General features: G+C 48.0%; 1 protein-coding gene across 3 annotated transcripts in view; it reads right to left on the reverse strand.

The window, feature by feature from the left end:
• Positions 1–7803: 7803 nt before the first annotated feature.
• Positions 7804–22390, reverse strand: part of LOC141121921 (uncharacterized) — a 186083-nt gene continuing 171496 nt past the window's right edge. For 2 of the 3 annotated variants that reach the window (XM_073611673.1, XM_073611672.1), the window contains exons 6-8: positions 10607–10813; positions 10386–10527; positions 7804–9101 (exon numbers count right to left, since the gene is read on the reverse strand). In XM_073611673.1, the coding sequence (XP_073467774.1) occupies positions 8107–9101; positions 10386–10527; positions 10607–10813 (1344 nt within the window). In that variant the 3' untranslated portion in view covers positions 7804–8106. The remainder of the gene's footprint in view (positions 9102–10385; positions 10528–10606; positions 10814–22390) is intronic. The other variant, XM_073611674.1, reaches the window with a different exon arrangement.

Below are 22390 nucleotides of genomic sequence, written 5' to 3' on the forward strand. Positions count from 1 at the left end.
TTCCACAGTTCAGGTGGGGACACGGGGGGGGGGGCACTCTTGGTCTAATTGTATTTAATGTAAAAAAAAATGTAATTTTTTTAACATGAGCCTACAGAGAGGGGAGAACACTGGTACACAAATTGGCATTCATGTTTCCCAGCCGCAGGTTATTGCCAAGTTTTCTCCAGTGGTAATGAGGATGGAGGAGATGATGATGAGGTCACTGATGCGACTTGGGTGCCAGATAGAGCAGAGGAGGAAAGTGAGGGTGAGGCACAACCCCAATGAGGCAGCCATCATGGAAGAGTAGAGAGCAGCCACCCTATTCCATCACATTGTGGAGCTGTTACCCACGGGCCCACTTCCCACAGCTCAGCTGTCTGGGCCTTTTTAGTACACGCGTGCATCAAGCGTGGCAAAAACACCAGCCATTTGGGTACCACAAATGCCTTGCTTGACAAGGCATTTAACCTCCCACCACTCAGCCCGTTGGCAAGAGCACCTGAAAGCCACACAAAAGTGGCACAAATCTGTCCCTCCTCCTTACTCACCTCAGTCTGCCCCTGCTTTACCTCATGACCTCTCAGCAGCCTCCAGTGACAGGGATGATGATATAGTGCAGGGTGTCCCAGGTCCTTGCAGTACATCTGCCAGCAGCACACCACCAGCTGTAGACTATATCTGGCAAATTTCTCTGCCCCATCTGCTGCAGCAGAAAAAAAATACAGTCACTGCCACCCACATGCTAAGCATCTAAATGCAAGCTTGTCAAAGCTGCTTGTCAAAGCTGCTGACTCTACAACTTCTGCCTATCCATCTGGTGGATTCTGCCCCCTTGTGTGAATTTGCAGAATGTGCTTTACCACAGTGGCAGGTTCCCAGTCACTATTTCTTTTCACATAAGGTCATTCCATCTCTCTGGAAGGCAATGTTGTGGCATTGTTGGGCAAGGCAGTAGGCTGCATAATCCATGTTACTGCTGAGACGTGGTCCACCAAGCATGGACAGGGATGATATATTTTGTTCATAGCACACTAGGTAACTTTGCTTGCAACTCGGAAGGCTGCAGCTTGTTGTGCCCCCATGTCTCCATACAGCCGGTGATGATGCCAGATTTGTCATCTCTACCACTCCTCCTCCTCCATGCCCTCCTCTGATGAATTGTCCTATGAACCTCAAATACCACCCAAGCATTCAAAGGGCTATTCAATGTGTCAGGCTAAAGGGTGCCATGCAGTGCTTCAGCTGGTGTGTCTAGGGGACAGGAACCACACAGGGGCAGAGATTCTTGCAGCTCTGCAGGGGCAGGCCCAGAGGTGGTTCACGCCACGCCAGCTGGAGCCAGGAATGGTGGTGTGCAATAATGGCACAAACCTCCTGTCCACCCTTAGACAGGGAAAGTTGACACATTTGCCGTGCCTAGCACATGTCCTCAAATTGGTGGTGCAGCATTTCCTAAATAGGTACCCAGAGTTGGAAGATCTGCTAAAGAAGGCCAGAAGAGTCTGCAGTCATTTCAGGCTGTCATACACAGCCAGTGCTCGGTTGGCTGAAATACAGTGGGAATTCCACCTGCCTGTAAACCGCCTGATTTGTGACATGCCTACTAGGTGGAACTCGACTTTGTCAATGCTGCAGTGGCTGCACATGCAGCAGAGGGCCGTCAACGAGTACCTGTGTGAGTATGGCATAACCACAGGCTCAGGCCATCTAAGCTTTTTTTTCCCACACCAATGGCTGCTTATAAAGGATGCATGCACTGTACTCTCACCATTTGAGGAGGCCACAAGGATGGTGAGCTGTGACAATGCATGCATCAGTGACACGATCCCTGTTGTGTTCCTGCTTTAGCAGACTCTGCATGGGCATTATGGACAGGGCACTCGAGGCAGAGCAGCGGGAGGAAGAGGAGGTCTTCCTTTCCACTCAAGGCCCACTTTATGCAGACACCATTGTTCCTATGCCACAGAACACACAAGAAGAGAGGGAGGAAGATTCTGTCAGTTTTGGAGGCATTGAAGCAAAAGAAGACATATGTCAAGCAGTAAGAGATGTTTTTCAATCCCCAGAACCCTTGGGAGTAGTATGTGGCTGGGAGGAGGCAGTTCCAGATACTATAATCCTCAGCGACCCCAAGGAATTTACTTCTCATGCCTCCGCAAATTTGCAGTGCATGGCCTCCAACATGTTGCAAAGCCTGCGAAAGGACCCAAGAATATGTTGCGTAAAAGAAAAGGATCACTATTGGTTGGCAACCCTCCTTGACCACCTTGACCAAGGGGAAAGTCTCAGAACTCAGCCCGTCCCCACCGAGAGTGCAGAAGATGAAATCTCTTGAGGAGACTTTAAAGAGGAGTTTATCTAATGGTTTTCCCTGACTCTGGTAGGTTACAGTGTCATAGAAAACGTAATTTTGAGGTTTCTGTTGTTCAATAGAGGAGAAGGCGGTCGCCTAAGTGGTGCATTTCACAAATAGTCCTCGACATCCCATCGGCAGCGTCTGCATCACATGGTGGACTATTATCTAGGGGCAAAAACAGAGATGGAGAGCTTTCCAGTCGACGATCCACTGGCTTACTGGGTCATGAGAATAGACCACTGACCAGAACTTGCCCATTATGCAATTAAGCTGCTGGCCTGCCCTGCATCCAGCGTGCTTTCTGAATGGGCATTCAGTGCTGCTGGAGGTTTTGTTACTGATCATAGAACGCGTCTTTCCACAGACTCCGTGGACCATCTGACATTTATCAAAATGAATCAGTCCTGGATTACCAGCAGCTATGAAGCCCTGATGCCGATGTTGCTGATTTTTAACATATTTATTTTATTGATTTTTTGGTAGAAAATAGTTAACAGGTACATCCGTGAATACATCTCTTTTACAAAAAAAACATAGCCCAACGGGGCTTTCTAGCAATTATTAAATATTGTAATTCCCAAGTCCTCTACGGAGGAAAATACTTACTCAGTAGATATGGCAGGTTGATATATGTGGACCACGTAGGGCCCAGCTACTGTAGGTCATAGTGCAATAGGCAGTGGAGATATAAGCAATTCACACTACATTCATACACACACACGCACTTCCACACACATACGTTCAGTCTCAACCAGTGGAAAACCAAACCATTTCAGCCTCACCTCCCCCTACACCTCCTACCATGTTATATACAAACCTATCCAACCATAAGGCTTTCAGCTGCCTGCAGTAACCGGAGATCCAACAAGGGGAGACAAAAGCCAACTATTGTTGTGATAGCGGTGTATCATTCTAGAAGGAATCAGCTGTATCAAGCCAAGGTTGCCAAATCTTAGTAAACTTTTTTGGACAGGCCCTCCCCTTGTAGATAAGTTTAAAGATCGGTAAAGCCTTATTTATCATACGGTACAACATTTGAACATCTGGAGCAGTTGCAGTCTTACCATTGCATCAAGATGAATTTTCTAGCATTCTAGCATAAAACAGTACTATGCAGACAAGAGTTCGAATATGGGTCCTGTGTAGGAAGTCATTCAACGCACCCAACAGTCCAACTTCTGGGGTGCAGGGTACCTGTATATGTAAGATGTTTTCAAAAAAAGAGAATAAGTCCCTCCAAAAGGTGGACAAGACCGGACAGGACCAAAACATATGCATGTATCCGGCTTCAATGGAGCCACACCTGAAGCAGGAAGCAGCGGAAACATAGCCCATACGGGCCAGCCTGGCAGGAGTATAGTGCAACTGATGTATACATTTGAACTGGACATATTGGTCATTAGATCCAATAAGAAAAGGAAGCAGACCTCCGAGGCCTCCTCCCATCCCTCCTCTGACAACCCAGGAATTTCCTTTACCAATTTACACCAAGCAATCTGAAAGGGTTTGACCCCCGCAGCTTGCAGGCGTGAATAGATAGTTGTGACCAGTTTTTCAATGTGCAGGTATGAGATTAGCACTTCCAGAGGTGATTCAGTGAGCTCCTGGGTCAGACCAGTGAATTGGGCCCGGATGGCATGGCGTAGTAAAAGATATTTAAAATAAAACTTTATTCGTCACGCCACACCTTGCCTTCAGATTTTCAAACAAAATGAATGCATCATTTATAAAAACGTGTGAAGCGTGGGTAATGCCAAGTCTTGCCCACCACTGGGAGTCTGCGTGGCCCAGGAGCTCTAGAAATTTGGGATTATGCCATAGGGGAGCTTTGGGAGATACCCCACCCGAATTTGTGATCACCTTTTTTCCCTCGTGCCAGGCTAACTAGCTCACCTCTATCGGAGAGCCACGGGAGCAACCTTTAGGTATAGACCTATACAGTGTGTCAATGAGCGAGGCCCCTGGGCCATCAATTGCAATCAATAGAGCGGTGGAGCAGGATGGGGAGGCCTCCAGAATCCAGTCATAGACATATGCAAGCTGTGACGCTATGAAATAGTGTCGTAGTTTAGGTCAGGCTAACCTCCCATCCAGCTTCGCAGCCTGGAGTGAGGCCCTAGCAATTCTCGGGCTTGACCCCAGCCAGAGGAAGGAGGATACAAGTGAGTTAATTTTGTTAAAAAGTTTTTTGAACAAAAAGATTGGGGAGGCCCGGAAATCATAGTGAGCTGATGTCGCTGATTAAGTGTTTTTGGGATGTGGATTCTCTGCAGGACTTCTAGGCTGCCTAGCATGGTAATTTCATCTGGAAGAGTTTTTTGGGTGTAGGTTTGATGAGCACAATTACCACCAAAAGAAAGACCAATTTTTCTGCACCTGTTTGACAGGTGCATATGATTGCAATTTTTGACAGCAAGGCCAATTCTTGCTTTCATTGAGAGTACCTCTATAGGGTTACGGTGTGAAGGCACTACAGACACCCAAAGACCAATTTTTCCGCACCCATTACTTATATCCAACGTCTGTGGAAGAGACATCAGAATTTATCCACAAAATCTCTAAACTTGTTCCCAGTGCACTACATTGTGGCCTCATCATACAGACTGGTTCCGCAAGCCGTTGCTTACAAAATAAAGAAAGCTTGCAGGGAAAATTAAAGTTTTTTGGCTTTATAAATGCAATTATTGCTGCAGCAGCTTCTATATTCAGTACAGATGTGCCACTTTACAGGCAGACTAAGGGAACCCCCCCCCCTATATTGAAAGGAATTTTTCATTTGTATGCTTTCTCTTTGAGCATCAATAAATCACTGCTCATTTAAAAATGAATTTTTTTTCAAACTTTTTTTCATTGATACATGTCCCCAGGGCAGCACCTGGACCCCCATAGCCATTGTATGCTCAATTACTTGCATATAAGCCTTTGGGTCCCATAGACTTCAATGGAGTTTGTTATTCGCTTCCGAACTTTCGTTATGTTCGAAAGTTCTGGTGCAAACCGAACAGGGGATCGTTCGGCCCACCCCTATCAGTGCTCATCACTGCACTGGGATCACAGGGATAAATCAGAAGGCAAGTTGGCCAGATCACACAGAGAGGGAATCTCCCGCTGTGACACAGCTTGGAGCTGAAACGCCGGCCGCTGTCAAACAAAGTCCAGCCTCCTAGACCGGCTCCTATGATAGACAGTGCACTGGTACAATGCTGGGAAATTGAACTAGTGTGCTGTCTATCATAGGAGATGGTCCAGGAGGCGGGACTTAGTTTGACAGCGGCAAGCAGGATGAATCAGATGGTGTACAGGAGCATGTGATCAGTGTGGTGGGGGAGGAAGGAGGGCAATTATAAGAACTGATCTCCTGTGCATCTCTCCCTGCAGAAGCTGAAAGCCGGCAAGAGGAGGATAAGCAGCTTTCAGCAGCTGCAGGGAGAGATGCACAGGAGATCAGTTCTTATAATTGCCCTCCTTCCTCCCCCACCACACTGACTGCACACCCCTGTCCACCATGATTCCTCCTGCTGCCCTCTCCTATCTGCGGCCATGCTTTGGGGACACACGGCTCTCATCTCCTCTCAGTGCCTGTCATATGGAGTGAAGTGTGGCGCTGTCAGTTTCCTTCAGTTTAGGTGCAGAAAACTGCAGACACTCTGCATAATCCCACTCAGCTCTGCACCACACATCACACACATGTTTTGGTGTGGACCAGACATAGAAAACAATTGTTTTCCATGTGTCTTGCACAGACCTGCATTTTCCTAGTTCAGAAAAACGCAGATTTTGCAGATTGAAAACATAAAATCAGTAAATAGTAAAGGAAGAAATCCAATTGGTCAGGATGATCACTTGTCTGGAATGTGGGGGCAGAGTAGTTATTAATTTGTGTACAATTCAACGTGTTACATTATTAAAACAAAGTATTGTGGAAAAGATCACACCATAGAAAATGGGGAAAAGGAAACAATAAACCTGGATATTAAAGGATCACTAAAGCTATTTTTTTTTAAATAACAAACATGTTATACTTACCTCCACTGTGCAGCTCGTTTTGCACAGAGTGGCCCCAAACCTGGTCTTCTGGGGTCCCTCGGCGGCTGTCTTGGCTCCCCCCCGCAAGGACTCAACGCTTTCATGGGAGCTCTCTCGCATGGTGTTGAGTGCTTGCCGGAACGCTCCCGTAATACAGCCGGTGGCCATAGCCACTCACTGTATCACTCAGCCCTGCCCCCGGCGCGCCGCGTCATTGGATGTGATTGATAGCAGCAGGAGCCAATGGCTGCGCTGCTTTCAATCCATCCACTCTAGCCAATCAACGGCCAGGCTGAGCAGCGAAGAGGATGTCAGGAGCGAGCGCGGGACTTTCGAGGGGTCAGGTAAGTAAAACGGGGGGGCTGTATTGTCAGATGTTTTTTCACCTTAATGCATATGATGCATTAAGGTGAAAAAACTTTTACCTTTACAACCCCTTTAAGGTGACATTTGTGTACGAGGACCACCTTAACAATTACCACCATTTTATTCCTCAGGGCCTCTGCTTTTTCAGAAAATATATGTTTGGGGGTTTTATCTAATCTTCAGGACTAAAATCTGCATTTTACCATGTGTGCAAAAATAATGGAAAACCAGCTCTGGCAGTGAAAGGGTTAATGTGAGCTAGATGGGATCACTCTGCTGTGGTCACACTCTAAACATTAGAGCTCCCCCTAGCTGCAGTCTGGTAATAACATTGCTAGGAGGTCTATTCATTTATCTGCTACATACTTCCCATCTTTATATAAACATGTCCTGACATTTAGGGGTCTATTCATAAATAATATACATAACAATTCTCCCCGGTGAAAGTGCATGAAAACTCCTTCTGTATGAATGAGGGGAAAAAAAGTGCTGTTTTTTGGATATTTGCTGGTCAAATAATTTCCATTGATTTAAAATGGAAAGTACCACATTTGCCACTAGCTGGAGATAACTGCTAAGATACTTAGCGTCATCTAAAGGCCAAATATAGTATTTTTCATTTTAAATCAATGGTTAGTTTAAATCATTTGAGTTCTTCAATGTCTACTGTACTCATAAGACTATGACTATGATCTCAGGTATTAGTATAAAGCCGTGCCTGATGAAGGAAACTAAGGGGTCTACTTATAGAAACTTTGTTGGACAAAAGTGACAATCATTCATCCAGCCTTTACAGATTCTGGCCGTAATATATAACATCGTGATTTCCTATGATCATCAGCTCCATCTAGTGACCAAATCGGGTGCTTTTCCAAAAATACTACAATCGGTAAAAATAGTGCAATACTGCATTATGGCCACATGATGGAGCCAATGATCATATGAAATACAATATGGCCAAAAACTCGTCACAGCGTGGCAAATGCTGGTCACATTAATTCAACTAATTTTTAAAAGAACAGACCTCTAACTGTTTGTGAAATCTTACACAACAAAATGTGCTCAACCAGTGAAAGGTAATGGCTCCATTTTTATTCTTCTACTGCTATCAATGGCCAACACGGTACAACACTTCATCCATGTCTTTGGTGATCTCTGATCTCCTTTTGAACTGTTTCTTACATGATGAAGATCAGCCATGGAGTATATCTGAGGTGTATATCAGGGTGTGCTTCTTCCCCACATGAGAGCTGTGATGTCCAGCAACATTTATATAGAAAACATTTCCCACACTCAAGGCTCTAATACACCTCGAGGGTTGTGTGGGATCCCTGATGTACAGAAAGACAGGACTTCAGTGAGGAACAATTCCCTCACTCAGGACAGGAAGGTGGCTTCTTCACCGTGTGAGATCTCTGATGTCTGTAAAGATAAGACTTCCGAGAAAAACATTTCCCACACTCAGGACAGGAATATGGCTTCTCACCTGTGTGAGATATTTTATGCACATCAAGACTGGATTTAAAAGGGAAACATTTCCCGCACTCAGGACAGGAATACGGCTTCTCCCCTGTGTGAGATCTCCGATGTGTGTAAAGATAAAACTTCCGTGAAAAACATTTCCTGCACTCAGGACAGGAATATGGCTTCTCCCCTGTGTGAGATCTTTTATGCGCATCAAGACTGGATTTAAAAAGGAAACATTTCCCGCACTCAGGACAGGAATACGGCTTCTCCCCCGTGTGAGATTTTTTATGCACATCAAGACTGGATTTAAAAGGGAAACATTTCCCGCACTCAGCACAGAAATAAGGCTTCTCCCCCGTGTGAGATATCTGATGTCTGGAAAGATGGGACTTCATTGAAAAACATTTCCCGCACTCAAGACAGGTATACGGCTTCTCCCCCGTGTGAGATCTTTTATGCACATCAAGACTGGATTTAAAAGGGAAACTTTTCCCGCACTCAGGACAGGAATACGGCTTCTCCCCTGTGTGAGATCTCTGATGTGTGTAAAGATTGGACTTCTGTAAAAAACATTTCCCACACTCAGGACAGGAAAGTGGCTTCTCCCCTGTGTGAGATCTCTGATGTTTGTAAAGATGGGACTTCACTGAAAAACATTTCCCACACTCAGGACAGGAAAACCTCTTCTCTGTTGGAAGGACGGCACCGTCCCTCACAGTCTGAGGTTCCTCAGGATAAGAGGAATACGATGGTCCATCTACACTGTGTGGTGCCGGATGGACATTTGAGGTAGTCGGGTTTTCTCCTGGACTATACTGTGTGATGTCCTCATCTTCTACTTTACAGTCTGGAGACAAAGTGAGACAATCCTCTGAGGTTTTCCTCATCTCCCGTCCATCTACTAAAATAGAAATAAAAAGATTATTACTAGACATGAGCAGATTGGTTCCCCTAAACCAGGACTCCGCCCACATCAGGCAGCTTTGTCTCTGAGGATCTTACAATTCCCCCCTCAAGTTACTAGTAAATGGGTCCTCTGATCTCCTACCAGTTCATTTCTTTATTCATGGACCTTAGTCAGAGAGTGAGGAAACAACGAGAACTGTCTTTTATAGGAGTGACAGTGATGAGGGGATTATAGGACGAGTGTCCCCACCCCCTCTATCACTCATTGTCATCTTCCCAACACAAGAAGTCCTGCACTTCCTTATTTAGTCCATGATTTAGTCATGAATAACAGAGGGGCTGAGCCCCACCAGAGGTCAGAGAGTGAGGATGGGGGTAAGAACAACCAAGATGAAGACTGGACTGATCCTGAAGACCACCATCATTGGGTTATTGACTCCTCCCTCATTATCACTTTCTGTTTAAGGTTCTAGAGTTTGAGGATGTTATCACATTATTATCACCATGTAAAAGTCTGTGCTCCAATCAAATCATCACATATAAAATGTCCAGCTGGTAGAAAATGGGTGTAACAAAAGAGAATACATATTATGTGTATATATAGCAGTGTGTAGAGAGAGCAGAAGTCAGGACTATGTAATGTACAACATATTGTATAAGATACAACAGATAGGACTGTAAAGTATCAGAATGATCTAATGCACAACATAGAGTATATAGTGCAGGGGTCAGGAGTATGTGATGTACAATATAAATTATATAGTGTAAGGATCAGGACTCATAATATTGATAGTCAGTAATAAGTTAAAGTTTAAATGTTTACATGAGACAAGTTGCAGAGGTCCCACACCGCTGCCTCCCATCTCCTGAGACTGCATTCAGTGACTTGGGTCTGAGACTATACAGACATATCCCTCCACCCGGCACAGCCAGCAGACAACAGAACAAGTAACCCTGGGAGAATTGTCTTTCAGATCTTGTCAGAAGACCGAAAGCAAATGCTCCAGGTGCCTATGTCTAGTAACAACTATGGTGAAAATGAACATTTTGCCACCAGCTGAACCCCAGAATCTCCATAAATCCAGTCTAGATACATAAATTGTGTCTGCAGCACAAAGAAGGAAGATTATCCGAGAGAAATACAGGAATACAGGACAGGGAACACAGCTCAGGAAAGTGATCAGGGGATTACAGGCTGATATCACTCAGTCCTTGCCCTACTCTGGACCAATCAGTGAGCAGTATGGGTGGAGGAATGTATTTAGTGTTAATGACCCACCTGTGCTGATCTCTGTAGGAGTGTCCTCCTCTATAAATGTCCCCGTTATTCCATCCTCCTCCATAGACTGCTGATCATCCCTCACATACCTCTCTTCTTCTTCTGCTTTAACCTCAAATTTTATATTGATTGGATCTCCACTCTAAATCAAGAAAAAGAGAGAGAATATCATCTATAAAATATAAGCTTTATTATTGTTTTATAATCTCTGTCCCACCAACCTTGTAACAGTGAGGGATGGTGTGATCTTCCTGTGTGGAATCCCGGGAATACAGAGGACGGGGACATCTCCCTGGTGGGTTCCTGGTATTAGGTGGCTCCATCATATCCTTGTGTCCTTCTGAAAACTCCTCCATCACTCCATACTCCTCATCCTCCTCTTTATACTCTTCTTTAACAACAATATTATCATCCCCGAGGTTTCCACTCTGAATATATAATAAAACATTAATTGGAACAAACATGCTGTGTATAAGACCCCTTTCACACTGGGGCGGTTTTCAGGTGCTTTAGTGCTAGAAATAGTCTCTGCCAAGCACCTGAAAACCGCCTCCCATTCAGGGCAATGTGACTTTTCAAAATTAAGCAGTGTACTTGTGGGATGTTACCAAAAGTCCTGCAAGCAACATCCTTGGGACGGGTTGAGAGCGCTGTATTTAGCACTCCCAAAACGCCCTTCCCATTGCAATGAATGGGCAGTGCTTTGAAAACTGGAGTTTTTAATCCTTTTTTTGGGGTTAAAAGCGCCCTGCTAGTGGCCAAAAAGCAGTGCAGAAGCTCCACTTAAACAGCGCTAAAGCGCTGCTAAAATGAGCAGCGCTTTGCTGGTGCTTTCAGTGTGAAAGCAGACTTAATCAAAAGTATCAGTGATTGCTCCTCATCTACCTGATGATGGTGAGGGATGGTGTGATCTTCCTGTGTGGAATCCCGGGAATACAGAGGACGGGGACATCTCTCTGGTGGGTTCCCATTACTGGATCCATCTGTAGGAAACACACACACTGACTGAATACATTGTTTCTATGTGTTTATCAGATGATGGGGGATCTAGGTGGACCCTCCGTACTGCTCTCTCCTTTACAATAAAGTCTCCTCTTACCCGGTGATGTGAGGGGCGGCTGATTGTCCATCATGACGTCCTTGTAGAGATCCTTGTGTCCTTCTAAATACTCCCACTCCTCCATGGAGAAATAGACAGTGACATCCTGACACCTTATAGGAACCTGACACACACAATGATACAGTCACCATCCAGACACATCCCTTGTCTGTTACTGGATAATGTCCCAGAATTCCCAGCACCGCTCACCTCTCCTGTCAGCAGCTCCATCATCTTCTTGGTGACTTCTAGAATCTTCTCCATGTTGTGTCTCTCAGGTTTTAGAGAGTTACATGGAGGCACTGTGATTGTCATATGATCACCTGACTTCACAAGAGGAAATCTCTGTATTGGGGAACCAATAGGAATATCATGTTAGAATTTCCAGAATCCTCCTCACCTCTCCGGTCAGGTCTGTGTTTTATTAATAGAGATAAGAGTGATGTCATGTGACCTCCCAGAATCCTCCTCACCTCTCCGGTCAGCAGGTAGATGATCTCCAGGGTGAGGTTTAGTATCTTCTCAGTCATGTGACTCCGGTCCTCCTCCATCCTCATTGGTGTCGTCATTTGATCTATACAGGTCTCCTTGTAGACAGATAATTTTGGGAAATGAAAGTAAGAATTATTTGGATGGTGTTGGTTACACAATAATAGGATGTGGATGTGAGGTGGGTAATAGGAGAGTTGCTGTACATTTAACAACTACTCCCCCATGGGAAAACATTTAGTTTGGACTGTTTGCTACATTTTTGAGGTGCGGGACCTTCTTGGCTGCTGGATCAGATATTCTCTTTTCTCTGTTGGGTTTGTTTGGTTTCTGAACTGGTTTTGATTAGTTTTAGATCTGCAGACAAGGAATGATAAATACGATCCTTCCTTTGACTTGTTTGCTCTGAGGCAGTGCTGTGAGGACAATGTAGGGTCGTCATGATGTCCAGGAAGGGGAACTTGCTGACTTTTGGTTGGAGTTGTCGGCTAATCAGGATAATTGCCAGAACTCCGGCTGCAAGGCTCCAATCTCCGGCAGCCTGCTGACTGATCGGAGTGATGTCACTGTCACTCTCTGCAGTAAGAGAAAACGTTTTACAGACAACACTAAGATTACCACCTGTGTCTACTTCGGACTCTTTCTCATCACCACCTGCTACCCCCATTGTTGCTCTTTGTTCACTTATGTTGATAGACATTTGTTAGCCAGTCATTTTAAATAGTGACAGGAGCGCTGCTTTTGATAAATTGCTTGATACTGTGTAGTATTGGGAAGCATTTATCTTATGAGATGAATTGACCTGTTTGTTTAAGCGGTTGCTGATATACACATAACACGTGAAATTATTTGTTGTAGCATTTAATTTTTACACATTTCAGCCTGTGGCTGAAATTTAAACACCATAGCGCTGAGCTAAGGAAAAGTAGGTATCAGTGGTGTTAGAGTTTTTTTCCTTTTGTTAACATCTGCCATCTATGCTGATTATGAAGATTATAACATGTAAGTGTACTATTTGTTTTTATGGAATAAATGACTTCATCATTCTAATGAGGATCTCGCGCTGTCATTTCTTTGTTGTTTAATCTCCTTGGATCTTCCCGGATCTTTATCTGACAAGCTGCAGGACCCTTGTATGTTGGAATGAACATTTGTCCTCGTCATGCTGTTACCATAGACTGCTGTCTGTTGGGCTGGACCTTGTAGTGCACATTACTGGTGTGTGTTTTTTATTTCAGTGCTGGTAGGAGGACAGCAGGGGGGAGGGGTTTGTTCTCTTGGTCTATTTTGTATGCTGCAACATACTTCTAGAACGGTGAAATGGTGAGGTGAAGGCTTCCTTCACTTGCTGGCAGAAGATCTTTAAGGAGGTCAGAAAAGTAAGTGTAGGTGGGGTGGGAGGACCATCAGCCCCTAGAAGACCTTAAACCCCCTTTCAACTCAGAGCCGTGTAGTCTGATTACCCCCTCAGAGGCACCCACAGCCCTTCAGCTCCACTAACCTCTCAGAGTTGTTCAGCTCTATTACTTCCTATGAAGCCCCCAAAGTCCTTCACCTACACTTCCTCCTCAGGGGTCCCAAAGTTCTTCAGATGAAGTACACTCTCAGAGGCTCCTAGAGACCTTTAGTCCCACTACCTCCTCAGAGACCCCTCATCCCCTCTACTTCCATCAGAACCCTCAGTATTTTCCTCCCTCTGACACCAATGATGGAACATATTCTTCATGGCAGGCTGGGGAATGTTTTCTTCCTCCTGACCAGCAATGTAAGGGCTTTTATGCCCCGTACTAAGGATGAGCTCCGGTGTGTTCGCAAGCTGCATGTGCCGAGCCCGCCAGGAAATCAGCGCTGCGCTAATCACAAGCAGTGAGACATTTCCGATGTGCGGCTGTAGAGATGGGGAAATGTCTCACTGCCTGTGATTAGCGCAGCGCTGACTTCCTGGCGGGCTCGGCACATGCAGCTTGCGAACACACCGGAGCTCATCCTTACTCCATACGCCTGACCCCTGCACCCCATCATTGTATTGGCTGCATGTTGTAATGATTGCCCATTTTCTGCCTGTGTAGTGTAATAATTGCCCTTTGTAGGCCATGTATGGTCAGGATGGTCATTGTCTTGTCTATTTATTGTCAGTGATGTTTGTATAGAGGAACATATTACTAGAATTTATCTCCAAAATGAAGAGAATGTTCCGGCCCCATAAGTAGGGAAATGTTCTGCCCCTGAAGGGGTTATTCTACATTTCCACACTATATATGTGTGTATCATCATCTGCTGGAGATAAAAGACATCACAGTGACTATGGAGGAAGAGGACGGACATGACGGGGGGTTACTGGGTGTAAATAGAAAATAAGATCTTATTACCTCCTCTGCTGCCTCCTCCAGCAATATCTCCTCTGTATTCCTCCCAACTCACCTCTCACCCGGAACTTCCTGTCTGTACCTGACATCACTTCCTGTCCGTATTCCATAGAGACTTCCTGTCTGGGTAGAAGTAAGATCACCACCTTGTGGAGTTCAGGGGAACTGCAGCCCCAAGAAACAGCTCATAATAACCATTCCTGTATAACAGGGCTACGTTAAAAACATACCGTAACTCTCGAAATTGAATTTTTTGGTGAAGATAATGCAAAAATATATCAAAAAGCATAAATATATATATATATATATCAGTCCACTCATGATGAACATGTTAAACATAAATTACAAGGATGTAATGTTTACATAGGAATGGTGGTGGAGATCTCTCAAAGTAAGAACATTTCCTCATATATGCTTATATAAATAAAATAATTAATGTGAAAAAAATTGTAAAACAATAAAAAATATATAGACCGAGTCATCCACTTCATCCATAAAGGCATTGTGATTCAAGATCTTCTAGATCACATAGAAGGAGGACTCATCGACATACGTCCCAACTTTTTGAGATGGGAATGAGGGACACCTATTAACAAAAGTATGTAGGCATAGGACACACCCCCTTCAAGGAGAATCATACAAAAAAATGATTGCTTAAACCCACAAGTGCTTTTTTACCACTACTATTTTTTACACTGGCTTTTAAAATTTACAAATGCAGCAATTTAGAAATTGGATGAAAGGTTTAGCACTGGGAAACAATTTTTGAAAGATAAAAAGTGCATTTTATATACAACTATATAGATCAGACCAAAATGAGGGACAAATGAGAGGGAAAGGGAGACAGAGGGACATTGTTCCAAATCAGGGACAGTTCCTTGAAATCAGGAACAGTTGGGAGCTATGCATTGATGATTTCATACATTTGTTTGGAAGGATAGAACAATTCTCAGAAGGGATCATGTAGGATGACAGGAAAGGCTCCTGACTGGTGAGATCATCCAACAGATATCCCAATTCTCCCGCATTTTGGCTATGGCTCCCTGACACCCGCAAGTGCTGCGCAATATCCCCGCTACAGGGCCGATTCTGGGCGGGTGCGCGGGGTGCACCCAGGGCTGGCGCTACCGCTAGGCAAAACTAGGCAGCCGCCTAGGGTGCAGCCACAACCGCTGGTTTACCTACTCACCATTGGGAGGAGAGAGGGCACCTTGAGCTCGTGAATGCCTGTACGGCTGTGATCGTCCTCTACCCCCCAGCTACCCGGCAGCTATGTGACCAGTGGCATAGCATAGGGGGAGGCAGGTGGGGCACTGCCCTGGGGCCGGGTGCAGAATATAAAGGGGCTCTGTTGTACTGTCCCCAGTGTGATGGCCGTTTAGCGGGGGCAAATAGGCGCAGTGCTAGTGGCACTACGGCAGTAATCCACATCGCCCTTGGGCCACTGGCCGGGCATCCATCACCACACACGGCAGTAATCAGAGATCCGAGGGCAGATACTGTAGGTGGGCAGACCTGATAGATCCCACGACTCAGAAGAAGAGCTCCACCGGCACTGTCTTCTCCTCCTAGACCCCGCCTCTCGAAGAGGCGAGAAGCAGCTGGGCAGGTGCAGCGTACCATACCCCGTTCTTTCAGAGCAGCATGGATTGCTCCAACTTCCTCCGCTCTCTAACATCATGTGAGGCCCGGAGCGAGGACTGTCCTCCAAGGACAGGCTGACTTGGAGCACAGAGGACAGCCTGGGAGCAGCTGCCTGGCTGAAAGGATCAAAGCGGATCTTCACAAAAAGACAGGCTGGCGTGGAATAGAAGGTATCATACCATCACATCATCATCATACACACGCAGCCACTGTGCCACACAGGTCTGCAGGCTGCAGATCTGCAGACAGATTCTAGTACAATGGGACAGAGGAGGGACCGCAGATAGGGACAGGGCTAAGGGTCTCTCTCATCTCCCCCTCTCTCAACCCCTCCCCAAACCCCCTCTCTCAGCCCTTGCCTCTCTAAGCCCCCCTCCCTTAACCCCAGGGCCGGACTGGCCTACCGGGATACCGGGAAGATTCCCGGTAGGCTGTCTGCACCTAGTACCCCTGGGGCCGCTTTTGGCTCTGAGCTTGGCTGACTGACTGTGTCAGCAAAATACTGAGCAGCGGCGGCCACCGCCGCCGCACTACCCAATGGCTGTGTGTGCCGCCTCCTCCGGCCACAGAACTAAATAGTTATATGCCTCTGTGTGCCTGAGGGGAGGAGCGAACGCCGTGCTGCTCGATTTTCTCTTTGTGACTGGTCCCGTGCGGCGCCAGCACCGCCCACTAATCTGCACTAGGAGAAGTGAACGGCCCGTGCAGCTGCAGCACTTTAAGGTACAAAAACAAATCTCCCTCTCCCCCTCTCTCTCTCTCCCCCTCTCTCCATCTCTCTCTCTCTCCCTCTCTCCCCCCCTCTCTCTCTTCCCCCCTCTCTCTCTCTCTCTCTCTCTCCCCCTCTCTCTCTCTCTCCCCCTCCCCCCTCTCTCTCTCCTCCCCCTCTCTCTCTCTCTCTCTCTCCCCCTCCCTCTCTCTCTCTCCCCCTCTCTCCCTCCCCCTCTCTCCCCCCCCTCTCTCCCCCCCTCTCTCTCTCCCCCCCCTCTCTCTCTCTCTCCCCCTCCCCCCCTCTCTCTCTCTCTCCCCCCCCTCTCTCTCTCCTCCCCCCTCTCTCTCTCCCCCCCCTCTCCCCCCCTCTCTCTCCCCCCCCCCTCTCTCTCTCTCTCTCTCTCTCTCTCTCCCCCTCTCTCTCTCTCCCCCCCTCCCCCCTTTCTCTCTCTCCCCCCCCCCTCTCTCTCTCTCTCTCTCTCCCCCCCTCTCTCTCTCTGCCCCCTCTCTCTCTCTCTCTCTCCTCTGCCCCCTCTCTCTCTCCCGCTCCCCCCCCTCCCCCCCCTCTCTCCCCCCCCCCCCTTACCCTCTTTCTCTTCCTTTCTCTCTCTCTCTCTCCTTTTTTGTGACAGTCACATTTGTCTGCAGTTTGGTCTTCAGGGAGGTGTACAAGTTCATGTTTTGTTCAAGTGCCAGATTATCGTGGAAAAGCTGTATACCATCAAACGCAGCCACTGTACCCATTAAACGCAGCCACTGTGCCCATAAATTGCCGCCACTGTGCCCATTAAACGCAGCCACTGTGCCCATAAATTGCCGCCACTGTGCCCATCAAACGCTGCCATTGTACCCATCAAACACAGCCACTGTACCCATAAATTGCCGCCACTGTGCCCATTAAATGCAGCCACTGTGCCGATAAATTACCGCCACTGTGCCCATTAAACGCAGCCACTGTGCCATCAAACGCAGCCACTGTGACATCAAGTGCAGCCACTGTGCCCATAAATTGCCGCCACTGTGCCCATTAAACGCAGCCACTGTTCCATCAAGCGCAGCCACTTTACCCATTAAACGCAGCCACTGTGGCATCAAACGCAGCCACTGTGCCATCAAACGCAACCACTGTACCCATAAATTGCCGCCACTGTGCCCATTAAACGCAGCCACTGTGCCCATAAATTACCGCCACTGTGCCATCAAACACAGCCACTGTACCCATAAATTGCCACCACTGTGCCAAACGCAGCCACTGTACCCATAAATTGCCGCCACTGTGCCAAACGCAGCCACTGTACCCATAAATTGCCACCACTGTGCCAAACGCAGCCACTGTACCCATAAATTGCCGCCACTGTGCCCATTAAACGCAGCCACTGTGCCAATAAATTACCGCCACTGTGCCATCAAACGTAGCCACTGTGTCATCAAGTGCAGCCATTGTGCCCATAAATTGCCGCCACTGTGCCCATTAAACGCAGCCACTGTGCCATCAAGCGCGGCCACTGTAGCCATTAAACGCAGCCACTGTGCCATCAAACGCAGCCACTGTACCCATAAATTGCCGCCACTGTGCCCATTAAACGCAGCCACTGTGCCATCAAGTGCAGCCACTGTGCCCATAAATTGCCGCCACTGTGCCCATTAAACGCAGCCACTGTTCCATCAAGCGCAGCCACTTTACCCATTAAACGCAGCCACTGTGGCATCAAACGCAGCCACTGTGCCATCAAACGCAGCCACTGTACCCATAAATTGCCGCCACTGTGCCCATTAAACGCAGCCACTGTGCCCATAAATTACCACCACTGTGCCATCAAACACAGCCACTGTACCCATAAATTGCCACCACTGTGCCAAACGCAGCCACTGTACCCATAAATTGCCGCCACTGTGCCAAACGCAGCCACTGTACCCATAAATTGCCACCACTGTGCCAAACGCAGCCACTGTACCCATAAATTGCCGCCACTGTGCCCATTAAACGCAGCCACTGTGCCAATAAATTACCGCCACTGTGCCATCAAACGTAGCCACTGTGCCATCAAGTGCAGCCACTGTGCCCATAAATTGCCGCCACTGTGCCCATTAAATGCAGCCACTGTGCCATCAAGCGCGGCCACTGTACCCATTAAACGCAGCCACTGTGCCATCAAACGCAGCCACTGTGCCATCAAACGCAGCCACTGTACCCATAAATTGCCGCCACTGTGCCCATTAAACGCAGCCACTGTGCCAATAAATTACCGCCACTGTGCCATCAAACGCAGCCACTGTGCCATCAAGTGCAGCCACTGTGCCCATAAATTGCCGCCACTGTGCCCATTAAACGCAGCCACTGTGCCATCAAGCACAGCCACTGTACCCATTAAACGCAGCCACTGTGCCATCAAACGCAGCCACTGTACCCATAAATTGCCGCCACTGTGCCCATTAAACGCAGCCACTGTGCCCATAAATTGCCGCCACTGTGCCCAAACGCTGCCATTGTACCCATCAAACACAACCACTGTACCCATAAATTGCCGCCACTGTGCCCATTAAATGCAGCCACTGTGCCCATTAAATGCAGCCACTGTGCCGATAAATTACCGCCACTGTGCCCATTAAACGCAGCCACTGTGCCATCAAACGCAGCCACTGTGCCATCAAGTGCAGCCACTGTGCCCATAAATTGCCGCCACTGTGCCCATTAAACGCAGCCACTTTACCCATTAAACGCAGCCACTGTGGCATCAAACGCAGCCACTGTGCCATCAAACGCATCCACTGTACCCATAAATTGCCGCCACTGTGCCCATTAAACGCAGCCACTGTGCCCATAAATTACCGCCACTGTGCCATCAAACACAGCCACTGTACCCATAAATTGCTACCACTGTGCCAAACGCAGCCACTGTACCCATAAATTGCCGCCACTGTGCCAAACGCAGCCACTGTACCCATAAATTGCCACCACTGTGCCAAACGCAGCCACTGTACCCATAAATTGCTGCCACTGTGCCCATTAAACGCAGCCACTGTGCCAATAAATTACCGCCACTGTGCCATCAAACGTAGCCACTGTGTCATCAAGCGCAGCCACTGTGCCCATAAATTGCCGCCACTGTGCCCATTAAACGCAGCCACTGTGCCATCAAGCGCGGCCACTGTACCCATTAAACGCAGCCACTGTGCCATCAAACGCAGCCACTGTGCCATCAAACGCAGCCACTGTACCCATAAATTGCCGCCACTGTGCCCATTAAACGCAGCCACTGTGCCATCAAGTGCAGCCACTGTGCCCATAAATTGCCGCCACTGTGCCCATTAAACGCAGCCACTGTTCCATCAAGCGCAGCCACTTTACCCATTAAACGCAGCCACTGTGGCATCAAACGCAGCCACTGTGCCATCAAACGCAGCCACTGTACCCATAAATTGCCGCCACTGTGCCCATTAAACGCAGCCACTGTGCCCATAAATTACCGCCACTGTGCCATCAAACACAGCCACTGTACCCATAAATTGCCACCACTGTGCCAAACGCAGCCACTGTACCCATAAATTGCCGCCACTGTGCCAAACGCAGCCACTGTACCCATAAATTGCCACCACTGTGCCAAACGCAGCCACTGTACCCATAAATTGCTGCCACTGTGCCCATTAAACGCAGCCACTGTGCCAATAAATTACCGCCACTGTGCCATCAAACGTAGCCACTGTGCCATCAAGTGCAGCCACTGTGCCCATAAATTGCCGCCACTGTGCCCATTAAACGCAGCCACTGTGCCATCAAGCGCGGCCACTGTACCCATTAAACGCAGCCACTGTGCCATCAAACGCAGCCACTGTGCCATCAAACGCAGCCACTGTACCCATAAATTGCCGCCACTGTGCCCATTAAACGCAGCCACTGTGCCAATAAATTACCGCCACTGTGCCATCAAACGCAGCCACTGTGCCATCAAGTGCAGCCACTGTGCCCATAAATTGCCGCCACTGTGCCCATTAAACGCAGCCACTGTGCCATCAAGCACAGCCACTGTACCCATTAAACGCAGCCACTGTGCCATCAAACGCAGCCACTGTACCCATAAATTGCCGCCATTGTGCCCATTAAATGCAGCCACTGTGCCCATAAATTACCGCCACTGTACCATCAAACGCAGCCACTGTACCCATAAGTTGCCACCACTGTGCCCATTAAACGCAGCCACTGTGCCAATAAATTACCGCCACTGTGCCATCAAACGCAGCCACTGTGCCATCAAGTGCAGCCACTGTGCCCATAAATTGCCACCACTGTGCCCATTAAACGCAGCCACTGTGCCATCAAGCGCAGCCACTGTACCCATTAAACGCAGCCACTGTACCCATAAATTGCCGCCACTGTGCCCATTAAACGCAGCCACTGTGCCCATTAAACGCAGCCACTGTGCCCATAAATTACCGCCACTGTACCATCAAACGCAGCCACTGTACCCATCAATTACAGCCACTGTGCCCTTCAAACGCAGCCACTGTACCCATAAATTGCCGCCACTGTGCCCATTAAACGCAGCCACTGTGCCCATAAATTACCGCCACTGTACCATCAAACGCAGCCACTGTACCCATCAATTGCAGCCACTGTGCCCATTAAAAGCAGCCACTGTGCCATCAAGCGCAGCCACTGTACCCATAAATTGCCACCACTGTGCCCATTAAACACAGCCACTGTGCCCATTAAACACAGCCACTGTGCCCATAAAACACAGCCACTGTGCCATCAAACGCAGCCACTGTACCCATCAATTGCAGCCAAATGTGCTTTAAAATGCATGGTTTTCCATTTTATGAACAAGAAAATAATGACGTTATGCTGTTGGGCTGGTATAATAATGCTATGGGGCTGGTATGACATTTTTTCCAGGGCTGGTGTTCATTCCCAGTCCGGCCCTGCTTAACCCCCTCTCTCTCTCAGCCCTCTCTCTCAGCCCTCCCTCTCAACCCCCCTCTCTCAGCCCCCTCTCTCAGCCCTCCCTCTCTCAGCCCCACTTCTCTCTCTGAGCCCCCTCTCTGTCAGTCACCCCTCTCTCTGTCAACCCACCCTCTCTCTCTCAACCACCCTCTCTCAGCCTCCCTCCCCCCTCTCTCTCAACCACCCTCTCTGTCAGCCCCCCTCCCTCTCTCTCAGCCACCCTCTCTGTCAGCCCCCCTCCCTCTCAGCCACCCTTTTTCTCAATCAACCTCTCTCTCAACCACTCTCTCTGTCAGCCCCCCTCCCTTTCTCTCAGCCATCCTCTTTCTCAACCAACCTCTCTCTCAACCACTCTCTCTGTCAGCCCCCCTCTCTCAACCACCCTCTCTTTTAGCCCCCTTCCCTCTCTCTCTCTCAGTCCCCCTCTCTGTCCACCACCCTCTCTCTGAGTCCCTCTCTCTCTCTCAGCCCCCATGTCTCTGTCAGTCGCCCCCCCCTTCTCACCCTCCCTCTCAGCCCCTTCCCTCAGCGACCCCACTTTCTCTCTCTTTCTCAACCACCATCTCTCAACTACCCTCTCTCTCTCTCAGCCCCCATCTATCTGTAAGTCGCCCCACCTCTCTCAGCCCCTCCCTCTCTCTCTTCCCCACATCTCACTCTCTCTCAGCCCCCCTACCTGTTTCAAGCAGAAACATTGCATATACTGACTCCTACCACCATGACCACTTCAAATCACTGAAGTGGTCATGGTGGT

The sequence above is a fragment of the Aquarana catesbeiana genome, unplaced genomic scaffold, assembly GCF_042186555.1.
Source record: "Aquarana catesbeiana isolate 2022-GZ unplaced genomic scaffold, ASM4218655v1 unanchor234, whole genome shotgun sequence".
In the NCBI taxonomy this organism is placed as follows: Eukaryota; Metazoa; Chordata; class Amphibia; order Anura; family Ranidae; genus Aquarana; species Aquarana catesbeiana.